The sequence below is a fragment of the Danio rerio genome, chromosome 6 (assembly GCF_052040795.2).
Source record: "Danio rerio strain M-AB ecotype USA chromosome 6, GRCz13ab, whole genome shotgun sequence".
NCBI classification, from domain to species: Eukaryota; Metazoa; Chordata; class Actinopteri; order Cypriniformes; family Danionidae; genus Danio; species Danio rerio.
This window is the reverse complement of record NC_141026.1, coordinates 12,876,038-12,898,680: the sequence shown is the minus strand read 5'-3', so window position 1 is coordinate 12,898,680 and position 22,643 is coordinate 12,876,038. Positions and strand designations below refer to the sequence as shown.

General features: G+C 33.4%; 1 protein-coding gene across 50 annotated transcripts in view; it reads right to left on the bottom strand.

The window, feature by feature from the left end:
• Positions 1-1,433: 1,433 nt before the first annotated feature.
• Positions 1,434-22,643, bottom strand: part of baz2ba (bromodomain adjacent to zinc finger domain, 2Ba) — a 171,413-nt gene continuing 150,203 nt past the window's right edge. For 33 of the 50 annotated variants that reach the window (XM_087256605.1, XM_087256611.1, XM_087256607.1 and 30 more), the window contains 9 exons: positions 18,751-19,018; positions 15,981-16,136; positions 14,776-14,936; positions 13,621-13,922; positions 10,725-10,860; positions 6,409-6,555; positions 4,103-4,401; positions 3,870-4,013; positions 1,434-2,828 (listed from right to left, as the gene is read on the bottom strand). In XM_087256605.1, coding sequence (XP_087112731.1) covers positions 2,672-2,828; positions 3,870-4,013; positions 4,103-4,401; positions 6,409-6,555; positions 10,725-10,860; positions 13,621-13,922; positions 14,776-14,936; positions 15,981-16,136; positions 18,751-19,018 — 1,770 coding nt within the window. In that variant the 3' untranslated portion in view covers positions 1,434-2,671. The remainder of the gene's footprint in view (positions 2,829-3,869; positions 4,014-4,102; positions 4,402-6,408; positions 6,556-10,724; positions 10,861-13,620; positions 13,923-14,775; positions 14,937-15,980; positions 16,137-18,750; positions 19,019-22,643) is intronic. The other 17 variants (XM_087256622.1, XM_087256635.1, XM_087256625.1 and 14 more) reach the window with 1 other exon arrangement.

The following is a 22,643-nucleotide window of genomic DNA, read 5'->3' as shown; positions in this document are numbered from 1 at the left end:
AATATCCCCCACACCATTACACCACCACCACCTGCCTGAACCATTGATACCATTGATAGGACGGATCCATGCTTTCATAGTGTTGACGCCAAAGTCTGACCCTACCATCCGAATGTCGCAGCAGAAGTCAGGACTCATCAGACCAGGCAACGTTTTTCCAATCCTCTATTGTCCAATTTTGGTGAGCCTGTGCCAATTGTGGCCTCAATTTCCTGTTCTTAGCTGACAAAATATGGCAACCGGTGTGGTCTTCAGCTGCTGTAGCCCATCTGCCTTAAGGTTGGATGTGTTGTGCATTCAGAGAAGCTTTTCTGCATGCTTCGGTTGTAACGGTGGTTATTTGAGTCACTGTTGCCTTTCTATCAGCTTGAACCAGTCTGGCCATTCTCCTCTGACATTTTCTCTTTTTCAGAACATTCTCTATAAATCCTAGAGTTGATTGTATGTGAAACAGCACTTTTTGAAATACTTATTAGATAGAAATGAGATATATTTGGTACATTTTCTCTTTTCATTTTAATTTTAGGTAAAGTTTTAGTCTTTTCATTATGATTTCGTCCTTAGCAACTATGGCATAAGATGATAAAATACATTTTTAAAAAAATATTTCAATGAAATTAGGTTTAATAACTAGGTATAGTTTAATAATTAGGTGTAATAATGTAAATTACAAAATATTTAAATAAATTACATTTATTAGAAAAAGTGTACGTATACACACACACACACACACACACACACACACACACACACATATATATATATATATATATATATATATATATATATATATATATATATATATATATATATATATATATATATATAAACATATATATATATATATATAAACATTCAGAAATATTGTAATATAATAATTGTAATGTAATATTAACATTTAGTCAATTGATTTAGAACAAATAATTTTAGCTTAGTTTTATTTTAAATTTTATATGTAAAGGTCACTGAAAAAGTCAATTATTTTACAGACTTCTTTTATGGCATGACGAAAAAATAAGAATCTTTAAAATAGCAATTTATTTGGACCTTTCAGCATTATCAGCATCATAATCATTATTATTATTATTATTATTATTATTATTATTATTATTATACACATTTAAATGTTAAATACGTCAATCAAAATAGTATGAACATGGGTATTGTGTTCATATTTTATAAAATATATTTAAATAACTATAATAACTATTAAATATTTGTTGCGGTCCACTCATAGATTAAACACATATTATATAGTGAATTAAATATTGGTAAAAAAATTGTTACTATTTAAACCATATACCAACCATTAAACCACCAATAACCATTTAAATGTTGAGTAAAGGTGAAAATATATTATTTACTAATAACAAGATTCATACAATAAAACCATTGTGCCAACATCAAAAAGAACAAACAAACACATACGACACTTTGTGGATTTAAAAACATCCTTTTAATAAGTCCGTGCCAAACACCCACACATTCGCACAAACACACGCTCGCACTCTCACGTACACACACACACACACGCTCTCACACACACACTAGTGAAAAATAATGCTCCTACAAAAAGAACGCTACCATTTGTTTCCCACGATATCTTTAAATAAAATAACTTCAAGTACTCTGACGCAGGTACAAAAAAACTCTGTTCTAGCTGCCTCCAGTGGGCCACCAATATAATGCAGGAGACTCTCTGAGCCAGGGATACTGAAGAAACACTCCGACAGTTTCGTACAGTGGAGGCCGTGATGTGTTTTATAGAAGAAAAACAAGAACGTTACAAGAAAAAAAGGGGGGGGAACAAAGAAACAAAAATGAAAGAAAAGCGAATTCTCTTCCCTACACCCTGTTCTGAAGGGCAGGCACTACTAAGATTAAGGAGACCACAGTGTTTTGTAGAGGATATGTATATACTGTACAAACAATAAATGTATATTATTAATCACTTTAAGACTAAAATTAATTGCTACAATCGTCCTAAGGCATAAACGATATCCAATGTCTGAAACAATATGTACACCATCATTCCAAACGAGACTCAATATATTGACATTAATAGACAGTATGTACACATGGGTGCCTCCGGTTTGCTTGTTTATGTGTGTTTGAGTTTGTGTGTGTGTGTGTGTGTGTGTGTGTGTGTGTGTGTGTGTGTATACAGTGATGTCGTTAGTTCACTTTCAGAGGGTTGAATACTCTGATGCCAAATGGCACAGAACAGTGTAAACAGTTTCTTTTTTTTTCTTGGCTTTCATATTTGGAGAGGAGGAAAAAAAAAACACCAAAACAAAAAAACAAATACACATTCCATTAGATTTAAAGCAGTTTTTGCTGTTTCTTCCTTTTCATAGAAAACGAAGAGTGGACCTTTCTTTTTTATTTAGTCATAAATAATCATTTTAAAAAAATTAAATACATTCACTATAATATTAACCATAAAGTAAAAATACAAAACCGAAAATAAAAAGATATTTACAAGTAGTGGAAAGGGATTTTTTTTCTCTTTTTTTCCGTTTCTCCTTAGTACATACAGCTCTGACGGTTGAAATTTCAGTGCGATTTCTCTCTCTCTCTCTCTCTCTCTCTCTCTTTTACTGAAGGAAATGCTATTGCACATGACACCCTCTGTCTTGTGTCTCTTTGGGTGTTGATGTGTTGAAATGACTCAGTTAGTCTGCTTGAGCAGCTCAGTCCACCTCTTCTCGAAGAACTTCCTCATGTTGTGTCCCGCGCGCCCGATGTCCGAATTGTCCTCGTTGAACTTCTCGCAGTTGTCGAACACCAGATTGACGTCGATGATGAACGTTTCTAAATTCTGATACCTAAAGAACAGAGCAAATGGTCAAGTCAGTTGATTATACATCTGCAGCTCATTTCAACGTAATACATATACAGTTGAAGGCCAAATGAGTTGTAATAATATTATTAATTAGAATAGTTCAATTGCACTTCCAGCTAATTACTAGTATCCTAAAAAATAATCATCATGGTGTAACCAAAAATAATCATCATGGTGTAACCCACTGGTCCTACTGCACCCAACCCATGCAGAGCTGGGATCAAACTGGCAAATCTTTAAATTCGATTCGGTTGCTCTAACAAGCAACGACTATGGCCTCTAGCGTCTGTTACTAAAGCACCTTTAGAGGCCAGAGGACTAAGGTTTACCGGCATAGCACTCTAACCCTAACCCCAAAGCTAGTGAAGTAATATGCTGGTAAACCTCACTCCTCTGACCTCTAAAGGCGATCTAGCGACAGACGTTAAAGGCCATAGAACAACTGACTCCCATACAAAGAATCGCCGGTTTGATCCCATCTTAGCATGGGTTGGGTGCAGTGGGACTGGTAGGTTATATGTGGGGGCTCGTTCTCTTTTGAACAGCACTCGGGATATAACTTAAAAATAATAACTTGTCATATTTATCGTATTTATTATTATTATTAAATTTCTGTGTATAATTTAGTTACTAATAATTATAAATGAACAATAATAAATACAAAAAAAGTTATTTGTTGTCATTTTCTTAATATGGATATTATTTATTTATGTATTTGTTTAATTAAACATTTATTTTCCAATTGCTTTAGGTGGACACATTTTAGTATCACTTGTAATGTAAAAAGTATAATCCCTATATTTCATAAGAACACAGTATGATACATGTGCAGCATTTATGTTTCTTTAGCATGCATTTATGTTATTATTATTAAGATAAATATTTGTGCATAATTTAGTTAATAAAATAAAACTACTTTCGAAATAATAAATACAAAAACTAGCAATTAATTAAGTAAAATTTAGGAAGAGATTTCAGTAATTTTCTTCAGAAAAAGACAAACAAACATAAAAAAAACTCTTACTGGCTGCTGACGAGTTTCTCCCGGATGGTGGAGAAGTCCATGGGTTTTTTAATGACTTTGCGGTACCCTGGGACAGACTTGAGGTTTACAGGATTGAGGAAAGGCCAGGCGTCCTGATGACGTTCCAGTTCAGCCAACAGAATCCTGCGAAACGCAAAACCACATTAAAACCACATTAAAACCACACAGCAGGTCCACGAGCACACATCCAGCAGAGAGGGCGCAGCGCTCACCTGCACAGCCCCAGGTCGCGGTTGTTGTCCCGGGCTGTTTTGGCTCTTTTCACGCAGGCGGGACTGTCCGGTTTGGGAGCCATCTGGTTTGGGGTGGATGCGCTGTTCTTCTTGTTCTGGCTGGAGGCGGTGGTTGCTTTCTTTGGGGTGCTGTTGGTGCTGCTGGTAGCCTCCTCTTCCTCACCCGTTTCTGCCTGCTTCTTGCTTTTCTTGGCTGCTTCTGCTGTCTTTTTCCCTCCGCTGGCTGGTGCTGTGCGATTCGGGGTCTTCGATTTTGATTTTGGTGACTGACCACTTGCCTGAAACGGTACACAGGGGAGGTTTAGACTTCTAACTTGTTTATGACACATTAGCATGCACAAATAAACACAATAACACCTGAAATCAACCAGTGAACACAAAAGACAACACCGTTTCCAAGTGCTAGATTAAATAGTAGGAGCTCATTAGCACTTGCAGACACTTTCAGTCACTTACACACATGAATCGACACATTTTAATAATGATTATGTGTAGTGCCACTACTACTGTTTATAACAGGAAACACCAATCCCGTTCCTGGAGATCTACCTTCCTGCAGATTTCAGTTCCAACCATGACCATGAACACAGCTGTCTGTAATTATCAAGTGCTGCTTCAGGTACTAATTATTGGTTCAGGTGTGTTTGATCAAGGTTGGAGCTGAATTCTGCAGGAAGGCCGCTCGGTAAAGGCTAGATCTGATACACGGCCAACCGGAAGTGCGATATGCACATTAATATAGCAGCATTTTTTAATGACACTGTATAACAATAATACATATTTTTACAGTACTGTGACATTGGGTTTAGGGTTGGGATGGGGATAGACGTTAAAAAACATAATTTATTGGGTAATTTAATAGATAATAGATAAAATAAATAATACTTGGTGCAACTGCTGTTTTTACATTACTGTGACGGTTGGGTTTAGGGTGAGGGTAGATGTTAATAAAATACAATTATTGGGAAATTTAATAAATAATATAAATAAATCTCATTAACTTCCGGCCGCCACCATATCCAATCTCGCAACAACCAGGCAGCTTTCCAGGAACAGAATCGGTGACCCCTGATTTATACTGTCATTTTAAAACACATTTAATGCACTTTATGGAGAGAGCAGCAAAACGTTGTTTATATATTTCTTAGTGAACTGAAATGTTTGGGGTCACTGAGATTTTTAAAAATAATTTGTAATACTTTAATACTTTTTTATTTATTTATTTATTTTTAGCAGTGATGCATTCATTTAAATGATGAATTGATGAATTGATTTCTATACTGATTAAAAAAATACTACAAATAAATGCGTTTCTATTATTTAATTAAATATTTCCCCAAATATTCGTGATTATTAAATTTAAATGATTGAAATGATAGTAGTTAAAGGAAAAACATAATGGTTTCCACTAAATAACACTGTGTTAATTTATTATAATATTAAATAATTTATTTTAATTATTTCTTTAATTAACATACTATTTTGTTTCCACAAAAATGTTATTATATTAATAATTATAATATTTAGATTCATCATTTCAACATGAATTATTATTTTTTATTATTAGAAGTGCATATTAATTTTTTATATTTTAATACTTTTTTTATTTGGCAATAATTAAATTGACCAAAAGTGGCAGTAAAGATTATATAATAAGCAAATATTTATTACATTTTATTAGGGGTTTTAACATCTGATGGGTGAGATCTATTTCACAATCTCTGGTTCATATGATCAATCCAAACACAAATTTCAAATAAAATATTCCCAAATGATGTTTAACAAAGTAAAGGATTTTTACACAGTATTTCTTATAATATTTATTCTTCTGGAGAAAGTCTTTGTTTTATTTCAGCTAGAATGATGGTTTTAATAATAAAAAAAAACATTTTAATGTCAATATTATTAGCCCCCTTAAGCTATTTGTTTTCTACAGAAAAAAAACTGTAGTTACACAATGATTTGCCTAACTTATTATACCCTAACTTGCCTAATTAACCTAGTTAAGCCTTTAAATGTCACTTTAAGCTGAGTACTAACATCTTGAAAAATATCTGGTAATATATTATATGGAAAAGATAAAAATAAGTCAGTTATTAGAATTGAGTTATTAAAAATATTATGTTTAGAAATATGTTAAAAAATATCTTCTTTTCGTCAAACAGAAATTGGAGAAAAAAGATACAGATTTTTTAGGGCTAATAATTCTGACTTCAACTGTATATATATATTACAGAGACACAGCTCTGAAAGAAAACGGGCACTTGTGAACTGGAGGTGTTTACCTTGGAAATGCAGTCGGGGCAGTACCAGTCTCCCTCTGGAATGGTGGTTATCTTAGGTTTGTGGCAATAGGTGTGACAGCCCTTATCACAGCCGTCACACAGCAGAAGCAGGTCTTCATTATCACCCTTTCGGCATATCTGACAGTACTAAGAACACAAACAGCAAAAATAATTTTAAAATGAAAATATGATGAGGCACTGAGATCAAATTAGGTTGCATAAAACCTCGAACATCCTAAACTTAAACCATTTATACAGCGTATACCCTGAAATAATTCAAAGTATATTGAGAATATAAGAATGAACTGGTGTGACTGTAAAATCAACAAATTAAACTAATGTTTCAGGGGTTTAAAATGGCGTATAAATGCAAACTTTCCTTGGAAAAAGCAAACACCTTTGAACAGTTATTAGTATAGGGTTATGATATAATAGATCAGTGTGGCTATGAGGAGCTGCTTTAGTTGGCTCATGCTCAAACCTTGAGTTTTTTCTGTTGAACACAAATGAAGATATTTGAATAATGTTGGAAATCTGTAACCATTGACTTCCATAGTAGGAAAAACACATACTGTACGATTCAATGTTTTATTCTTCAGAAAATCTTCATTTGTGTTGAACAGAAACTCAAACAGGTTGGGAACAAGTAAAGAAAGAGCACATTTTAGGATGAACTGTGCCTTTAAGCATTGGTTAAAGTAAATCGGGTGTTTTCTTTCAGGTCCTGTAGACCATTTATGTTTGTAACTCAGTCTTTATCACTAAAATGTTCTTTAGAAATGTGGATCCTTCATTTTTATTGACATACTTTTTCCTGGATATTGTCTGACAATGAAATACCTTAATTATTCTCAGTTAAACTCAGTCTAGTAAAAATACTATGTCCAATATAATGTGTAAATAACTGATGAGTCGATGAACCAAAATAAAAGTAAATCAAAGATCAAATAAAAGATCTTTTGTATGGTACAAAAAAAAATGTTGGCTAATGCTACATTGCTGACAATATTTTACCGCCACCTGCTGTACTGGAGTGTGGGACTCAGACACAGTCAGAACTGGCAATTTCAATGTGCCACTTCCGACCTCAATGCGTTCCACAGTCGCATTTTCACCATGTGAGATGTGAATATTTCATAACATTACATGTTATTGTGCCAATCAAGGCTAAATCAATTCAATCACAATTGATTTAGAATATTGATTTGATTTATAATATATGATTTATAATATAACAACAGAATATTTTTGTCTGTTACAAGTCAGATTTTGCCATTTCGACTCCTAAATTCTTGTTGAGTCACTGAAAAGAAACATTAAACTACATGTTAGCTTCTAGACCAAATCGTTGCTTTCATCAAGTGTGTTTACATGCACAAAATTAAGCAAAGAACTAGAGAAAGAAAGACACTGTTAAGTCTTGATGTAATTCACAGATAACAAATGGTGGCCATAATGTTTTCTACTCTTCTGTGTGTAAAAAACACCCTGTCAATATTCTTATATATGTATATATGTGAAAATGATTTGTTTTAATCTTTTAAACACTATGTTAATACTTTGCTAATATTCATATTTTAAATATTTTGCTAAATAATAATAAATAAAATGTAACGAACACAAAAAAAATATATATTTGTTGTCATTTTCTTCATTTGGATATTATGGATTTATTTAAACATTTATTTTCATTCGTTCATTCATTTTCTTTTCGGATTAGTCCCTTCATTAATCCAACTTATCCAGCATATGTTTTACTCAGCGGATGCCCTTCCACCCGAAACCCATCACTGGGAAACACCTATACACTCATTCACACACACTCATACACAACAAACAATTTAGCCTATCCAATTCACCTATAGCACATGTCTTTACACTTGTGATGCGATTGTGCTACCCACTGCACCACTGTGATGCCCAACATTTATATTTCATTTGAGAAAACATATGCACAGAATGTCATGAGAGATCAATAGCCATAACTGAAAAACAAAAATGAGTTTGTTTTTTTTAGAACACCATTGATGGTTTTAAAATGTGGAGCAAAGAAACAACAACTACCAGTTCCGATTGGATTTTTAAAAAATGTAACGACTTAAGAGAGTGCATGTAAACGCACTAAATAAGAGCGCAGAATTAGTGACAGACTTCAGTAATACATGACTGTCTTTTGTACCTGCTGTCTTGTCAAACGAACATAAAAAAGGCAGCAGTACTGCTGTAACATCCCCACAAACCTCTCATCCATTACATAATTCTATCAAGTAGCACAAACACTATTGTGAGTCTTTCATTTCTCTGTTTGAAAGCTGTGCAAAGAAGATTTTCAGTCCGGTCAACATCACAGAGGTGACAGCCTGTTTCAGAGGACTAAAAAATAACAGTAAAACAAGCCAGTCTTTCTGTCAGGGTGTCATGTAGCACACCAGACATTGGGTGTCATATACACACATTAAAAGATAAAGAAACAGGTTTTAGTGTTTTGACTCCCAGTGTCATCATATGCATGTCAAGCACATCATGAAGCCAACCTTTGCCTGATATTGTGTAGTTCAGACACAGAATAATAAATTCATGTTTTACATTTTGTTTAAACCTTTCAAGTGTCAATTTTTAATTCTAGAGCTGACCCTCCTAGCGTAATTTTTTTTATATGTCCATTATTTATCATGCATCATTCTTACATTTCCACAATGACACATACAGTATATCCTGTAATAAACTGCAGCTTAACTATAGCTTCAAATAATTACAAAACACAAACACATATTGTAAAATATCTGATATTATAAAAGGACACTATATTCAGACCCAACAAGGTGGTCGCTTATCTAAACTTTCTCTTTCACCTCTTGAGGCTATTTTGTCATAGAAAAAGAATCCTAAGGCTCTTATCTCTTTAATCTATGCCAAGTTGTTACAGTTTATGGCTGATAATATTCCTGACGTAAAATCTAAGTGGGAAGTGCTTGACTTGGAGTGCTCATGCACAAATGACAAATGGCAAACAATATGCGAGAAAGCCAAGACTTTTTCTATCAATAGTCATCATAACCTCATCCAACTTAATGTGATACAAAGAGTTTACTTTATTCCAGTTTGATACACTCTTTTAAGGGCGCCTATTTAGTTAAAAATATTTATAAGGACACACATTTCATGGTTTAAACAGTAATAATGTTCATATTATATGATCTATGATTGATTATTGGCACCGTAATGACATGCGTTGCAATGGAGAGAATAGAGCTGTTGGGTTTACAACATGTAAATTCGTCAACTTCTCCTGAAATACATGAAAAAAGGTTTCAAGATTCAATAAGACTGTTAAACTGTGAGAAGAATAGAGTAAGCGTTCTAAATGCCTAAAAGGTATGATTCTGCTGAATAACGCACATTGCCAGATTATGTGACATGTATCTCTATAAACATAAGCATGAATTTTATAAATCATAAATGATTTGTTTTACTGGCATTAATGTATTATTTATGTGTTTTTAAACATCGTATACCTATCATAAAAAATTATGTAACTGTAAACACTGATAAATTAAGATCTACAACAAGTGATGCACTAGTCATTATCTGGTTCAGTGCTAGTCATAGCAGAAAAGAAACATATTTGCATCAATGTGTTGAATGATTGATCAATAATTTGAATTGATAAAAGGTGTCAGTACTTTTCTGCATCGATTAAAAAATATATTACAAATAAACAGGCTTCTATTATTGAATAAAATTTTTCCAAAAAAAAATATTTGGAATTATTAAATCTAAATGATCAAAAATATAGTAATTAAAGAGTTTGAAAAAAATAGACCCATAATGCTTTCCACTAAATAATACTGTTTTAATTTATTTTAATATGAATTATTATACTTTAATAAGCAAAGAAAATATTAATATATTACAATTGTTTTATTTGGCAATGATTATATTTAATTGATCAACAGTGACTCTTCTACATTGATACACAAATACAACAAATAAATATGTTTCTATTCATTGATTAAAGAATTCTAAAATAAATAAAAAATAATTTTAAACAAAAAGGTTACTATATTAATTAAATTTAACAATTATTTTGTTTTTAATGATCAAAAATGCATATGATTATTTTTAATATATTAACATATTTTTTATTTGGTATTTAAAAGTGTGACACAGGTATAATATAAAATGTAAACACTGATAAATTAGGATCTATGACAAGTGATGCACTAGTCATTCTCTGGTTCACTGCTAACCATCGCAGGAAAACATATTTGCATCAAAGGGTTGAGTTTTGTGGGTTTGCGCATGACATCACTTACCACTTTCATGATAGACTTTTCCCAGGCGATGGACTTCTGCAGCTGCTGCAGACACATGGCCAGCTGAGAGGAGCTGCGCACCTCACTCAAAGCTTTCCGCCAGAGCTTCATTCCTGGAGCAATCTCTTCCTCTCCCCTGGAACACACAAAAACACACAGCACAGGTCAGTGAGGAACTTTATCACTAAGCTGTAATTTATTCTTAAAGAGATAGTTCACTCAAAAATAAAAAAAATAAAAAACCCTCAAAGAAGATAAAAAATAATAATAATAATAAATAATTATATTATTATTAATAATAATCAAGATATTTTGAAAAATGCTGGTAGCTGGTAACATCCAAAGTAATTTTGCACATCCATAGTGCCAGCTGCAAGCATTCTTCAAAATATCTGCTTTTGTGTTCAACAGAAGAAAGAAACTGTTTAAAAACACAAGAGGAAAAGTAAATAATGAGGTATTTTTCATTTTTGGGTGAACTAACCCTTTAGTGTCAGGGTGCATCTCAAGCGGAAGGCTGTTTCCTAGTAAGGCTGTATATCTAGGCCTTCTACATCAAAATGAGGTCTCAATTTGAAGGATCCTTCAAACCATGAGGCATCCTCCTCATTTAGCTTATTTTGAAGTGTATTTACCCACAATCCTTTACATACATTCTGATTAAATGACCAAATAAATCATCTCTTAGACACATGAAATGAATGCTTATGATGTTATTGATGATGCTAAAATAACTATTTAGTACTGTAATATCAATGCTCCACCACACCAGAGCCAACTGATTTAGGCAGAGCTATGAATAAACCAAATATATTTTCATATTTTTCAATTTATATGTATTATCTTATTATTTTATTGTGTAGAATGATGTAGTGAAAGCTACACTGGATTTCAATAATGTTTTTATCAAGAAGCTCTAATCTTTCTTATCTCAAAATATAGCTAGCACCCATTGACTTTAACTGTACTTTTTTGTGGGGGGGGGAGTTGTGTGCCAGCGTTCTTCAAAATATCTTCTTTTGTGTTCAACAGAAAAAAGAAACTCATTAACTAAGTTAAGTTAAGAGAAGTTAAAAGAAGTTAAAAGAACTAAGTTAAAAGAACTAAGTATCTGGCAAAGTAATGCTAAGTAGCTGGCACCCATTGACTTTCACAGTTATTTTTGGGGGTGCCAGCATTCAAAACATCTTCTTTTGTGTTCAACAGAAGAAAGAAACTCATTAACTAAGACTTTTACCTCAATAAACTAATAATTAGCTGCTTAATTTTAGTTAGTGTAAAATAGTAGTTGTGTTTGTGTATTGGGTAAAATTAAGGATGTAAAATAAGATCATTTATAAGTGCTAATAAAAAGTTAACATCTTAATTATAGGCAGGTAATAAGGCAGTAGTAAATGGTTTTAATTGTTTCTTAAACTAAAGTCTTACTGTATTTAGTTTTTATTGATTCTATTAGCTAAAACTGTTAACGGAAAATGTCCAGTGTCCACCAGCAAAAAGTTTAGTGTTTGCACAATTTACCATCTTTTTTTTTGTTCAAAACTGATAATAATAAAAATAAAATAATTGCTGGACAAACACAAAGCTAAGTGTAAGCTAAAAGAGTGGAGGTCACAAACTTTGACACTTCCAATGTTTTTAGAATAGTATTAATAATAATAATAATATCTATGCAATTCAAAAAAAAGAGGTTGATTCTTCAATATTTGTTAAGATATAAGTGTTTACACCACTCTTAGTGTAGCCCTATGTGTAGATGTAGTTTAAAGGGATAGTACACCTAAAAACAAGAAAATTCTGTCATCATTTACTCACTCTTTTTTTCTTCTTCTATTAAACACAAAATAAGGTATTTTGAAGGAAGCTGGAAACCTGTAACCATTGACGTCCATACAGTTGTATTTATTTGTCCTACAATGGAAGTCAATGGTTACAGGTTTTCAAAATATCTTATTTTGTGTTTAACAGAATAAAGACCTCATAAAAACTTGAGGTTGATTAAACAGCAAGTAAATGTTCATTTTTGAATGAACTATCTCTTTAAATGTAGAAGCAGTTATATAGACCATTTTGAGGGATTGGTCTGAATGTATTTCCTGCATTACATTTTTAATTTCCATAGCTCCCAGGAATCCAAAAAGGTCCTCTTATTGATAAATAATGTTATGGAAGTTGTTTCAACATTAAGATATGATTGAATAACCTCTTATTACAGTTATGAAATAGTTTGGCAACAAGCAGGAAATGTTTATGGGCCAATGACATGACCACGTTGAAATAGTCTATATGCTCTAAATACCAGAAATGTGGAAAATGTGGCATATATGGTGTGTAAAAATAAATAAATAAATCAGAGCTCATAGTCTGCGGTAGGTGCCTCACTAGGATGCAGCCTTTCATTTGAGACACACCCTTCAAATTGAGCAGGTAAGACCCTGAGTTTTCAAAAGCACACACACATAAACACACACACACACATAGACATGAACAAAAAAAGCAAATACGGTGTGTTATAATTATGTGGCTTGACTTCACAGCCATACATGAAGACGGAGAGCACTGGACGCAGTGGTGGACCATGCACTTAGAAGTATTAAAAACCAAATCGAGTTTCAGTGTTTTTTTCAAAGTCCGTCTGTGGACTGCTGATTAAAACCATGCAGCCAAAAACAGGAAGGGTGCAGGCAAAGGGAGCGAGAGGAAAACAAAACGACAACAACAAAAAGAAAAAAAAACAAAAAAAACAAGAGACACAGCACAAGAACCAAAACCCGAAACTGGAGCCAGGGTGAGAACGGATGGACGGACGAGCAGAGAAGCCCCAGCCAGCAGAGAGAGGGGGAGGGGGAGGATGAGGAGGAGCCGAAACGAAGGCTGGCAATTCTGGATGACCTACCCTTCCCCTCCAGCGCTAGTGGATGGAGCAGGTGCGGGGACAGTGACTGTACCCACATTATCCAGTTTGATCTGGATGGTGGTCCCTAAGGGGCTCCGCAGGTACCTTCTCTCGATGTGGCGCTCCAGCTCTGCCAGCCGCATCACAGCGATGTCCAGCGGGTTGCTGGGGCGCCGGATCAGACCCTTCTCCGAGCTGCGCTCCTCCTGAGACTCCGCCCCAGGGCGGTGCTTGGGGAGGGGCTTGTGCTCGAAATAGACAAGGTCCTCTCTCTCAGACTGCGGCTCTGGGTATGTCCAGCCCTGAAACATAAAATCAAAGAATTCAAATCAAATCAAACTATTAAATTGAAAATGTAGCTCCTGATAAACAATTTCCTAGTGTTTTAAGATTTTTTTATCCATAAATATATAAAGTTGGAGTCAAAATGATTCGCCCTCCTCTGAATTTCTTTTTCTTTTGCAAATATTTCCTAAATGAGATTTTTCCTAAAAGTATTCCTTCAATATCTGGAGGAAGTCTTATTGGTTTTATTTCAACTAGAATAAAAGCAGTTTAATTAAAAACAAAAATCATTCTAAGGCCAATAGTATACGGAATATTGCTTTTCAGTTGTCTACAGAACAAACAATTTATACAAAGATTTGTCTAATTACCCAAACTTTCCTAATTAACCTAGTTAAACCTTTAAATTGCACTTTAAGCTGAATACCTAAACTATATAAACATAACTTAAAAACAAATATAATTTTAAAGGCTTAACTTGGTTCATTAAGTTAACTAAGCAGGTTAGAAAATTAGGCAAGTTATTGTATAATGATGGTTATATTATAACGCAATTAACTTGCGTTCAATTAGCTTAAAGGGGCTAATAATTTAGTCCTTAAAATGTTTTTAAAAAAATTATAACTGCTTTTATTCTAGCCGAAATAAAACAAATAAGACTTTCTCTCGAAGAAAAAATATTATCAGACATACCGTGAACATTTCCTTGCTCTGTTAAACATCATTTGGTAAATATTTAAAAAAGGAAATAAAATCTAAATTCAAATAATTCTGACTTCATCTGTATGCTTAGAAAAACTTCTTTTAGCACAGCATAAAATGATGTAATATTAGGAAGCAGGGCTGTGGTGTAACTGCACAAAGCCTCACCTTGACCTGCAGGCTGGCAGACGTGACTTTGCGCTCCAGCTCCTCCACCTGCTGCAGCAGAGCAATGTCAGTCTCCATGGCCTGTTCCTCCACGCACCACTCCTGCAGCGTCTCCACGGAAACCTGGCCCTCGTCGAGCTCTGAGACCTCCATAACTGCCACTGCAAACAAAAAAAAAACAAGACAGCCATGAGAGCCCAGGAGAAATCACATCCGTAGAGCACAGCGCAGCACAATTCAGCTCAGCCTGACAGCCGCACGCTTCCCTGAGTCTGAGCTTTACATGCTTCTCCTCAATGTTATTTAAAGCTACCAACAAGTAAATAATACATTTTGGCGGTTCTATATTTTTGCATTCTATATTAACAAACCTCAAAAAGTAGAAATTTACACTGTGTCCCAAATGACACACTATGCACTTACACACTCAACAGCATAGTATATGTATTTAGTGTTGTCCCAAATTAATAAATCAATTTGCTTTACAGTTTTATATTAAAGTTTTACATTATACAGTATATACATTCAGTTTCTTTGATATAAAAAATTATTAAAATTTTAAATAAAAAACTTAATTAAATAAAACACAAAACAATATTAAAATAAAATAATTATAACATAGAACACAAAAATAATAATAAAAAAGCTAAATAAAATAAAATTTCTCTTTTAAATAAAACTAAATAAAATTAAAAATAAATTGTGACTAAACAAAATAAATGCTCTCTTTTAAAAAATAAATATATATTTTATTAATTATTGACCTATTCTAATACATTAAGTTATTGCAATACTAAAAAATAAATAAATAATAAAATAAAAAACAATAAAATAATAAAATAAAATAAATAAAAAAATTTAAAATCAACAAATAAATAAATAAAATTAATTAAATAATTCATTAATTAAACAAAAAAATTTAATAAATAAATAAACAAAATAATAAAATTAAAATTAAATAAAAAATAAATAAAATAAAAATAATACAATAAAGATTTTATAAGACCTTCTTTCACATGGACTGTTGTTCTTTCTAAATATAAAAAAGAAAAGAAAAAAAACAGAAAAAACAGAAGCAAATTCATTAACAAAATGATAAAGAGCATCTCTGCCACAGTCCAGTCTTTTTTTTTTAATTTAGCTTGGACAGTTTTCTATGGCTAACTCCATTTTCTAGGATCAAACACACAGGTGATGGTGCTCACCCTCTCGGTTCTTGTTGCAGGTCTGTACGATGAGCTCCATGGACTTCTGCAGCTGTTTCTGCAGGGCTCTCTCTCGGATACCTCTGCTGTGAAGAGAGTTCACTAGCGCTTTCAGCTCCTCCATGTCTGTCACCTTCCACCAGCCCAGCAGCATGTCTGCCAAACAGCCAAAACCATTAACATCAACAACCCTAAACAAAACTCCACTCATGACACATGCATTGCTAAGAATTATGGGTAAATGTTGCACATTTCACACATTTAGGTTTTCATATTTTTTTTCTGGAAGCTCTACAAGTATTGTTGCTTTTGGGCTAGAGATCTATAAATGTTTTGATTAAAAATGAGTGCTGTCAAACAAATAATCGTCATTAAATGCAATCAAAATTAAAGTTTGTAGTTACATAATACACACATTTAAAAGCTATTTACACACACACACACACACACACACACATATATATATATATATATATATATATATATATATATATATATATATATATATATATATATATATTTGTATGTCTACTATATATACACATAATTAAAGCAGTCAGTACCCACAAACATATAAATAAATTACAACCTTTCATTTGATTAATCTTGATTAATCATTCGACAGAACTAACTGAAATGTATGAATGTCACAGGACCAGATCAGTTTCTGTACTGTACTTCAAATCTAGAAGGTGTAAAAGGTGTAAATTAGTAGTATAACACGATGTTCCAGTATAAAACAATCTAAATACAATGCAAATCTGACTATGCTGTGTCTATAGAGAAATGATATAATATACGAGTAGTTTTATAAATGAGAGTAATTTTATTTTACAATAGCATTATAAAGGGCCGGAGTGGGATTCCTTTTCAGCCCTGGAGTTTCAAGCCTTAGACCGGCACACCTCAATTCACGACTATATTGAAATAATGTCATTTCTAATTCAGTTTCTAATGACACTATCATGTCTTTTTTAAGGAAACAGCTGCTTTAGAACTTCAAATGTTTTTTCATAAATATGAGAACATTAAAGGGTAGCTAAATCTCCAACACTATTCTTTAAAACATCACAAAGTCCTTTCCTTCAATACCTGAATATATATTCCTTTGTAACGGTTGTCATACAAAAAATAAAAATAAAATATGTACACCTATATAAGTAACCCAAACAGTTTTATATGTCTTAACACTAAAAATGAAACATAAAAAATACTATTTAGGTGAGGTTTGAACTCGGGTCGGCGGCGTCGTAATGCAAAGTGCTGACCACTGGACACAATGGCATTGTTATGCATTTGGAATAAAAAATTCTGATTTTCTGATCAAGTTATGTCTGATTTGATAATGTAGTGAATCATCTGATATTTATTGAGCAGGTGTAATATTTAATAATATTAATTATTCAAATTCTTTCAATCAATAAGGTGCCTCTAATTTTTTTAAAGCATTTTAAGGTCAAAATTATTAGCCTTTTTAAGCTATAGTTTTTTCTTCGATAGTCTACAGAACAAACCATCATTATACAATAACTTGCCTAATTACCGTAACCTGCCCAGTTAACCTAATTAACCTAGTTAAGCCTTTAAATGTCACTTTAAGCTGTATAGAAGTGTATTGAAAAATATCTAGTAAAATATAATTTAATGTCATCATGGCAAAGATTAAACAAATCAGTTATTAGCAATGAGTTATTAAAACTATTGTGTTTAGAAATGTGTTGGAAAAATATGCTCTGCGTTAAACAGAAATTGGGGAAAAAATTATCAGGGGCGCTAATAAATCAGGGGGCGAATAATTCAACTGTATATCGCCCATCATGTTTAGACAGGAAAAATTGTCAGTAACGTTTCAGCTGGTTGCACATCCTCTGTGTCAGTGAGCTGAGTGAACTCGTATATAGTAAAACTCTGATAGTTTTACTGAATTTTTATGAAAACTAGTGACAGATAGTTGTCTATATCGTCTAACTTGCTGCTTGTTGAAACTACTTATTTAACATGTGTTAAATCAACACAATTTTTTTAGGACTACTTATTGTTTTATGCTCAATCCACTTAAATTTGTTAAGTTAACATAATCGATTTGTGTTGGAACAACATAAAGAAGTTATGTGGGAGACAGACTTTTTTTACAGTGTAAATGAGCTCTTTCTCATAGCTTAGCGCATTTCCAGAAATAACACAAGCACAAAAAACTTTACAACCATTTTCCGGGAACGTTTACATTCGCTGATGTCAAAGTTTATATTAGGATATTTGCTATTTAAAAAAGCCCTCAAATTACAGAATCTAAATAACCTTAATAATTGAAAGTGTTTATGCCTATTTGCATTATTTTGCTGGGTAAGAGTCTTTGCAAATAAATGTCAACTTACACTAACCCCAACCTAACATTCTACCTATAATCTATTGAGAATTAATTGCCATTTACAGTAGATGAAATGTAACTTAAATTCAACAAATTGACCATCAAAATAAAGTGTGACCTTTTGCTGTTGTATAACCATTAGGCAACAATAACATCATGTATCACAATAAATTCTGTGACTATATATATATATATATATATATATATATATATATATATATATATATATATATATATATATATATATATTTATATTTATATATATATATAGCTATATATATATATATATATATATATATAGATAGATAGATAGATAGATATATATGTATAGCACAACAAAATTGACATCGCTATGGTGACAGGTCTAAATTAGAGGTTCAATATTAACTCTAGTTCCCTCACCCTCTGGTATGGCCATTGGCTCAGGCAGGTCATGATTTCTGGGAAGGTCCAGCGCCACTGGAGAAGGAGCAGATGCCAGCTTCTCCCCGGTGGGAACAGGAGAGCCGCTTTTGCTGGTTGAGACGCTGGGTGCCAGGAGGGGGCTGGCGCTGCCCTCTACTGATGGGTACATGTGCAGGGGGCTGCTGCACAGGGGGAGATTGGGGCTGATGACCCCACCAGACCAGCTGTACAAAGGCAAACCCACCAGAGCTGCACCTGGCTTCACCTGGGGGGAGATATTAATAATATATGATGAGATGTGTAACTGTATGATTTAGGTCCTGGTTCCACCTGGTATTAACATGTGTTCTCGGTGATCCGATCACAAGTGGTCAACCGAGACGCATTACTGTTTCCATCTGGTGTTAACTTGCGTTCAAATACGTCTCTTGTGACCACTAGCGTTCAGATTTCTTCCAGACCCTTTTCTCTTATTTCATCATGCGCTACATCACTTTTGACGAACACACACACACACACACACACACACACACGAGTACTACTGAATGAACAGATCTATTTTATGTGGCCTTCATGCAGAGCAGAGCATGTAAATGAAAAAGGAATCTTGATGGAAAGTACAACTAGGATATCAAACGTTTTAAGCTCTAAATGTTTTAGACCTCATTTACATCTGCTATTCCCGTGTGTAATCAGACTGACAAAAAATTATTGCAATAACGAAGTTTTAAGATACTGGAGATGGCACTGTATTTCCGAAACCATATTATTAATTTATGACACTTCTGTAAAAGAATACTACAGCCTTCCTGCAGCTCAAACAATGGATTATGGCACTAGCAATGCAAAGAATATGGGTTATTATGGGTAACATAGGGCTGTCATAATGACAAAATTTCTCTTGTGGTAAATCTGAATGGATCAACAATACACAACATGTGGTATTACCACCAACAACCAACAAGGTAAATGAAGTTTGATTAAATTATAGATTAAATGACAGTTATAAAACATTTTGATTTTACTGTTAACACACCCGGACAGAACAATTAAATAATGTATTATTTATTAGCCTACTAAATTATACTTCAGCTTATATTTTCACTTAAAATTAGCATCAATTCCTATTTAAAATACATACTTTTCAAAATATATACACTACCTAATAAAATTCTTTTCACCTATCCAAGTTTTAGGATCGACAAATAATAATTTGACTTCTAGTTGATCTTTTAGTTTCAGAAGTGGCTAATATGAAGGGCAAAGGCCTTTAGATTACGCTTATTTTACCAAAAAAATATGATAATGCTTTGATTTTGATTATTTAATTAGGACAGTAAGGTCTGACTTCGCTTAGACAAAAGTCTTGTCACTTAACCCCAAATAATGTACAGTATAAAATATAAAATCATGGTGCAGTGGAAAAAGAATTAATATTGTGCATGACTCCCATGAGCTTGGAGGACTGCATCCATACATCTCTGCAGTGACTAAAATAACTGGAATGGCAAAGAAACTGTTCTTGCAGGACTCCCAGAGTTTATCAAGATTATTTGGATTGATCTTTAATGCCTCCTCCTTCATCTTACCCCAGACATGCTCAATAATGTTCATATCTGGTGACTGGGCTGGCCAATCCGGGAGCACCTTGAACTTTTTGCTTTTTAGGAACTTTGATGTGGAGGCTGAATTATGAGAAGGAGTGCTATGCTCTGAAGAATTTGCCCTCTCCTGTGAATTGTAATGTAATGCGCAGCACAAATGTCTTAATGCCTCAGGCTGTTGATGATGCCATTCACTTTGCAGATCTCCCTCATACTGAATGCAACCCCAAAACCATGACTTTTCCTTCACCAAACTTGACTGATTTCTATGAGAATCTTGGGTTCATGTGGGTTTCAATAGGTCTTTTGCAGTATTTGTGATGCAGTTCTACAGATCTACCTTCTGCCACTTTTCCAAATTATCAACTATAAGTTATTATTCGTTGCTCTTACATATGGGATTGAGGACAAGACTTTTGTCAGGTAGTGTAAATTTTGTACTTATTTTAAAGTTAAGGTCAATTAATTTAAAGTGAGACTGGCTTGTTTTGCATTACTTGACAGTTACTGTAGCAGCTGGTCAGAGATTAATTGCTTGACACTTTATCATGTTAAAAGTCTTTCACACCAAGCTCAGTAACTATAAATATAACAGTAACTAGAGTTGTACACACAGCAAATGATAACAATCTGTTTATTTTTAGTTCATGCTTTTCTTTTTGCATTGCCCCCTTGTAACCAGCAGATGTCCACAGTGTGCCTAAGTTTCTGAGTGTTGAAACCAGCTAGTGATGTGGAATCAATCCAATAAAACCAGGAATTTAGCAGGAAATAACACAAATTACTTTCCCAAAGAGGCAACTCGAATAGATTTCAAAACCAGCACAATCATCAATCTGCTAGCTTGGCTTGCATAACTTCCATGTAAATCTTCATCATTCCCTCCCATGGAATAACCAATTGTTTTCAAGATCATTATCTCTAAATAATCTTTGAAAAGAAGGCTTAACATCAAGCAGTGAGCTTCTCATAATACTGTCTGTTCCTTTAAATTGCACTAGCACTTTATATTTCGACAGATCCTGACTGGCAGTTCGTGTTTTGTCATTAGCTGCAAAACTGAAACTGATTCCAATGATATAATTTCTCGACATCTTTCTTTGTTATAGCTGTGGTCTGAATGATTAGTGTGAACAGCCCTTAAAAGACTAAGCTTGAAATACACTTTGATCGGAACTTTATATTAAGTGACCTTAACTGCTGTGTACTTACATACAAAATAGTACAATGTATGTATTGTGTTTAAAAATCCTGAAAACCTGTAACCATTGACATCCATAGTATTTGTTTTTCATACTATTGAAGTCAATAGTCACAGATTTTCAGCTTTCCTCAAATAGTTTATTTGGTGTTCAACAGAATAAAGAAACTAATAAAGGTTTAAAACCACTTAAAGGAGAGTACATTTCCATAAATGATAGAATTACATTTTTTGTGTGAACTATCCCTTTAAGATGTGAGATATGGTCAACAGTGGAATAACAAAAATTTATTACAGATGTAATTACAAGCACATAATTGTTCAAAATGTGCACTGTATCAAATGATTCATTTAAATTTGAGTGCATAGTAACTAAGGCAACTTAAAGGGGTGGTCCAGAGTATTTTTAAGGCTGGTTGTGTTTATGGGTTGCAAAGCAATGTGTGCTAATGCTTTATTTGTAGAAAATCACACTTTTTTCATATATCTTACTTTAGTTATATACAGCTATTCAGCTAACATGAAAACGACGTCATTTTTCCTAGTTTCTCTGAAGACCTGCCCTCAAGAGGCTCTGATTGGTCAGCTAACATAATGTTCTGTGATTTGCAGATCAGCTCCACATCACCAAGAAGCGGCTCAGTTATATCATTACAGCGCCTCTGGCTACGCCCCTTCACTGTGTGGGGTGTGTGTGTGTGTGTGTGTGTGTGTGTGTGTGTGTAACTTGAAGGGTTTATGACATCATTAACCCGGGTGTATTTTTTGTAGTCCCCAAACTTCTTTGGCTGTAGGCTTAGCTAAGCTAACTCTGTAAAAGCCAATGTCTCCCTTTGCATTGAACTTTGAGTATATTACATTCAGAGATCTTGTTTATGTTCATACAGCTGCATTACAACAATATTACAATATCAACTAAACTTTAAAATATGATATCCTAGTGGACCACCCCTTTAAAGAAGACCAATTATGCAAATATCCCTTTTATAAGGAATGTATGAAGTTTAAACATAGTAGTGTGCAAAAATGTGTGAAAATAGCCAGCCTTTAATGGTAAAAAATAATTAATTCTATTTTATACACCT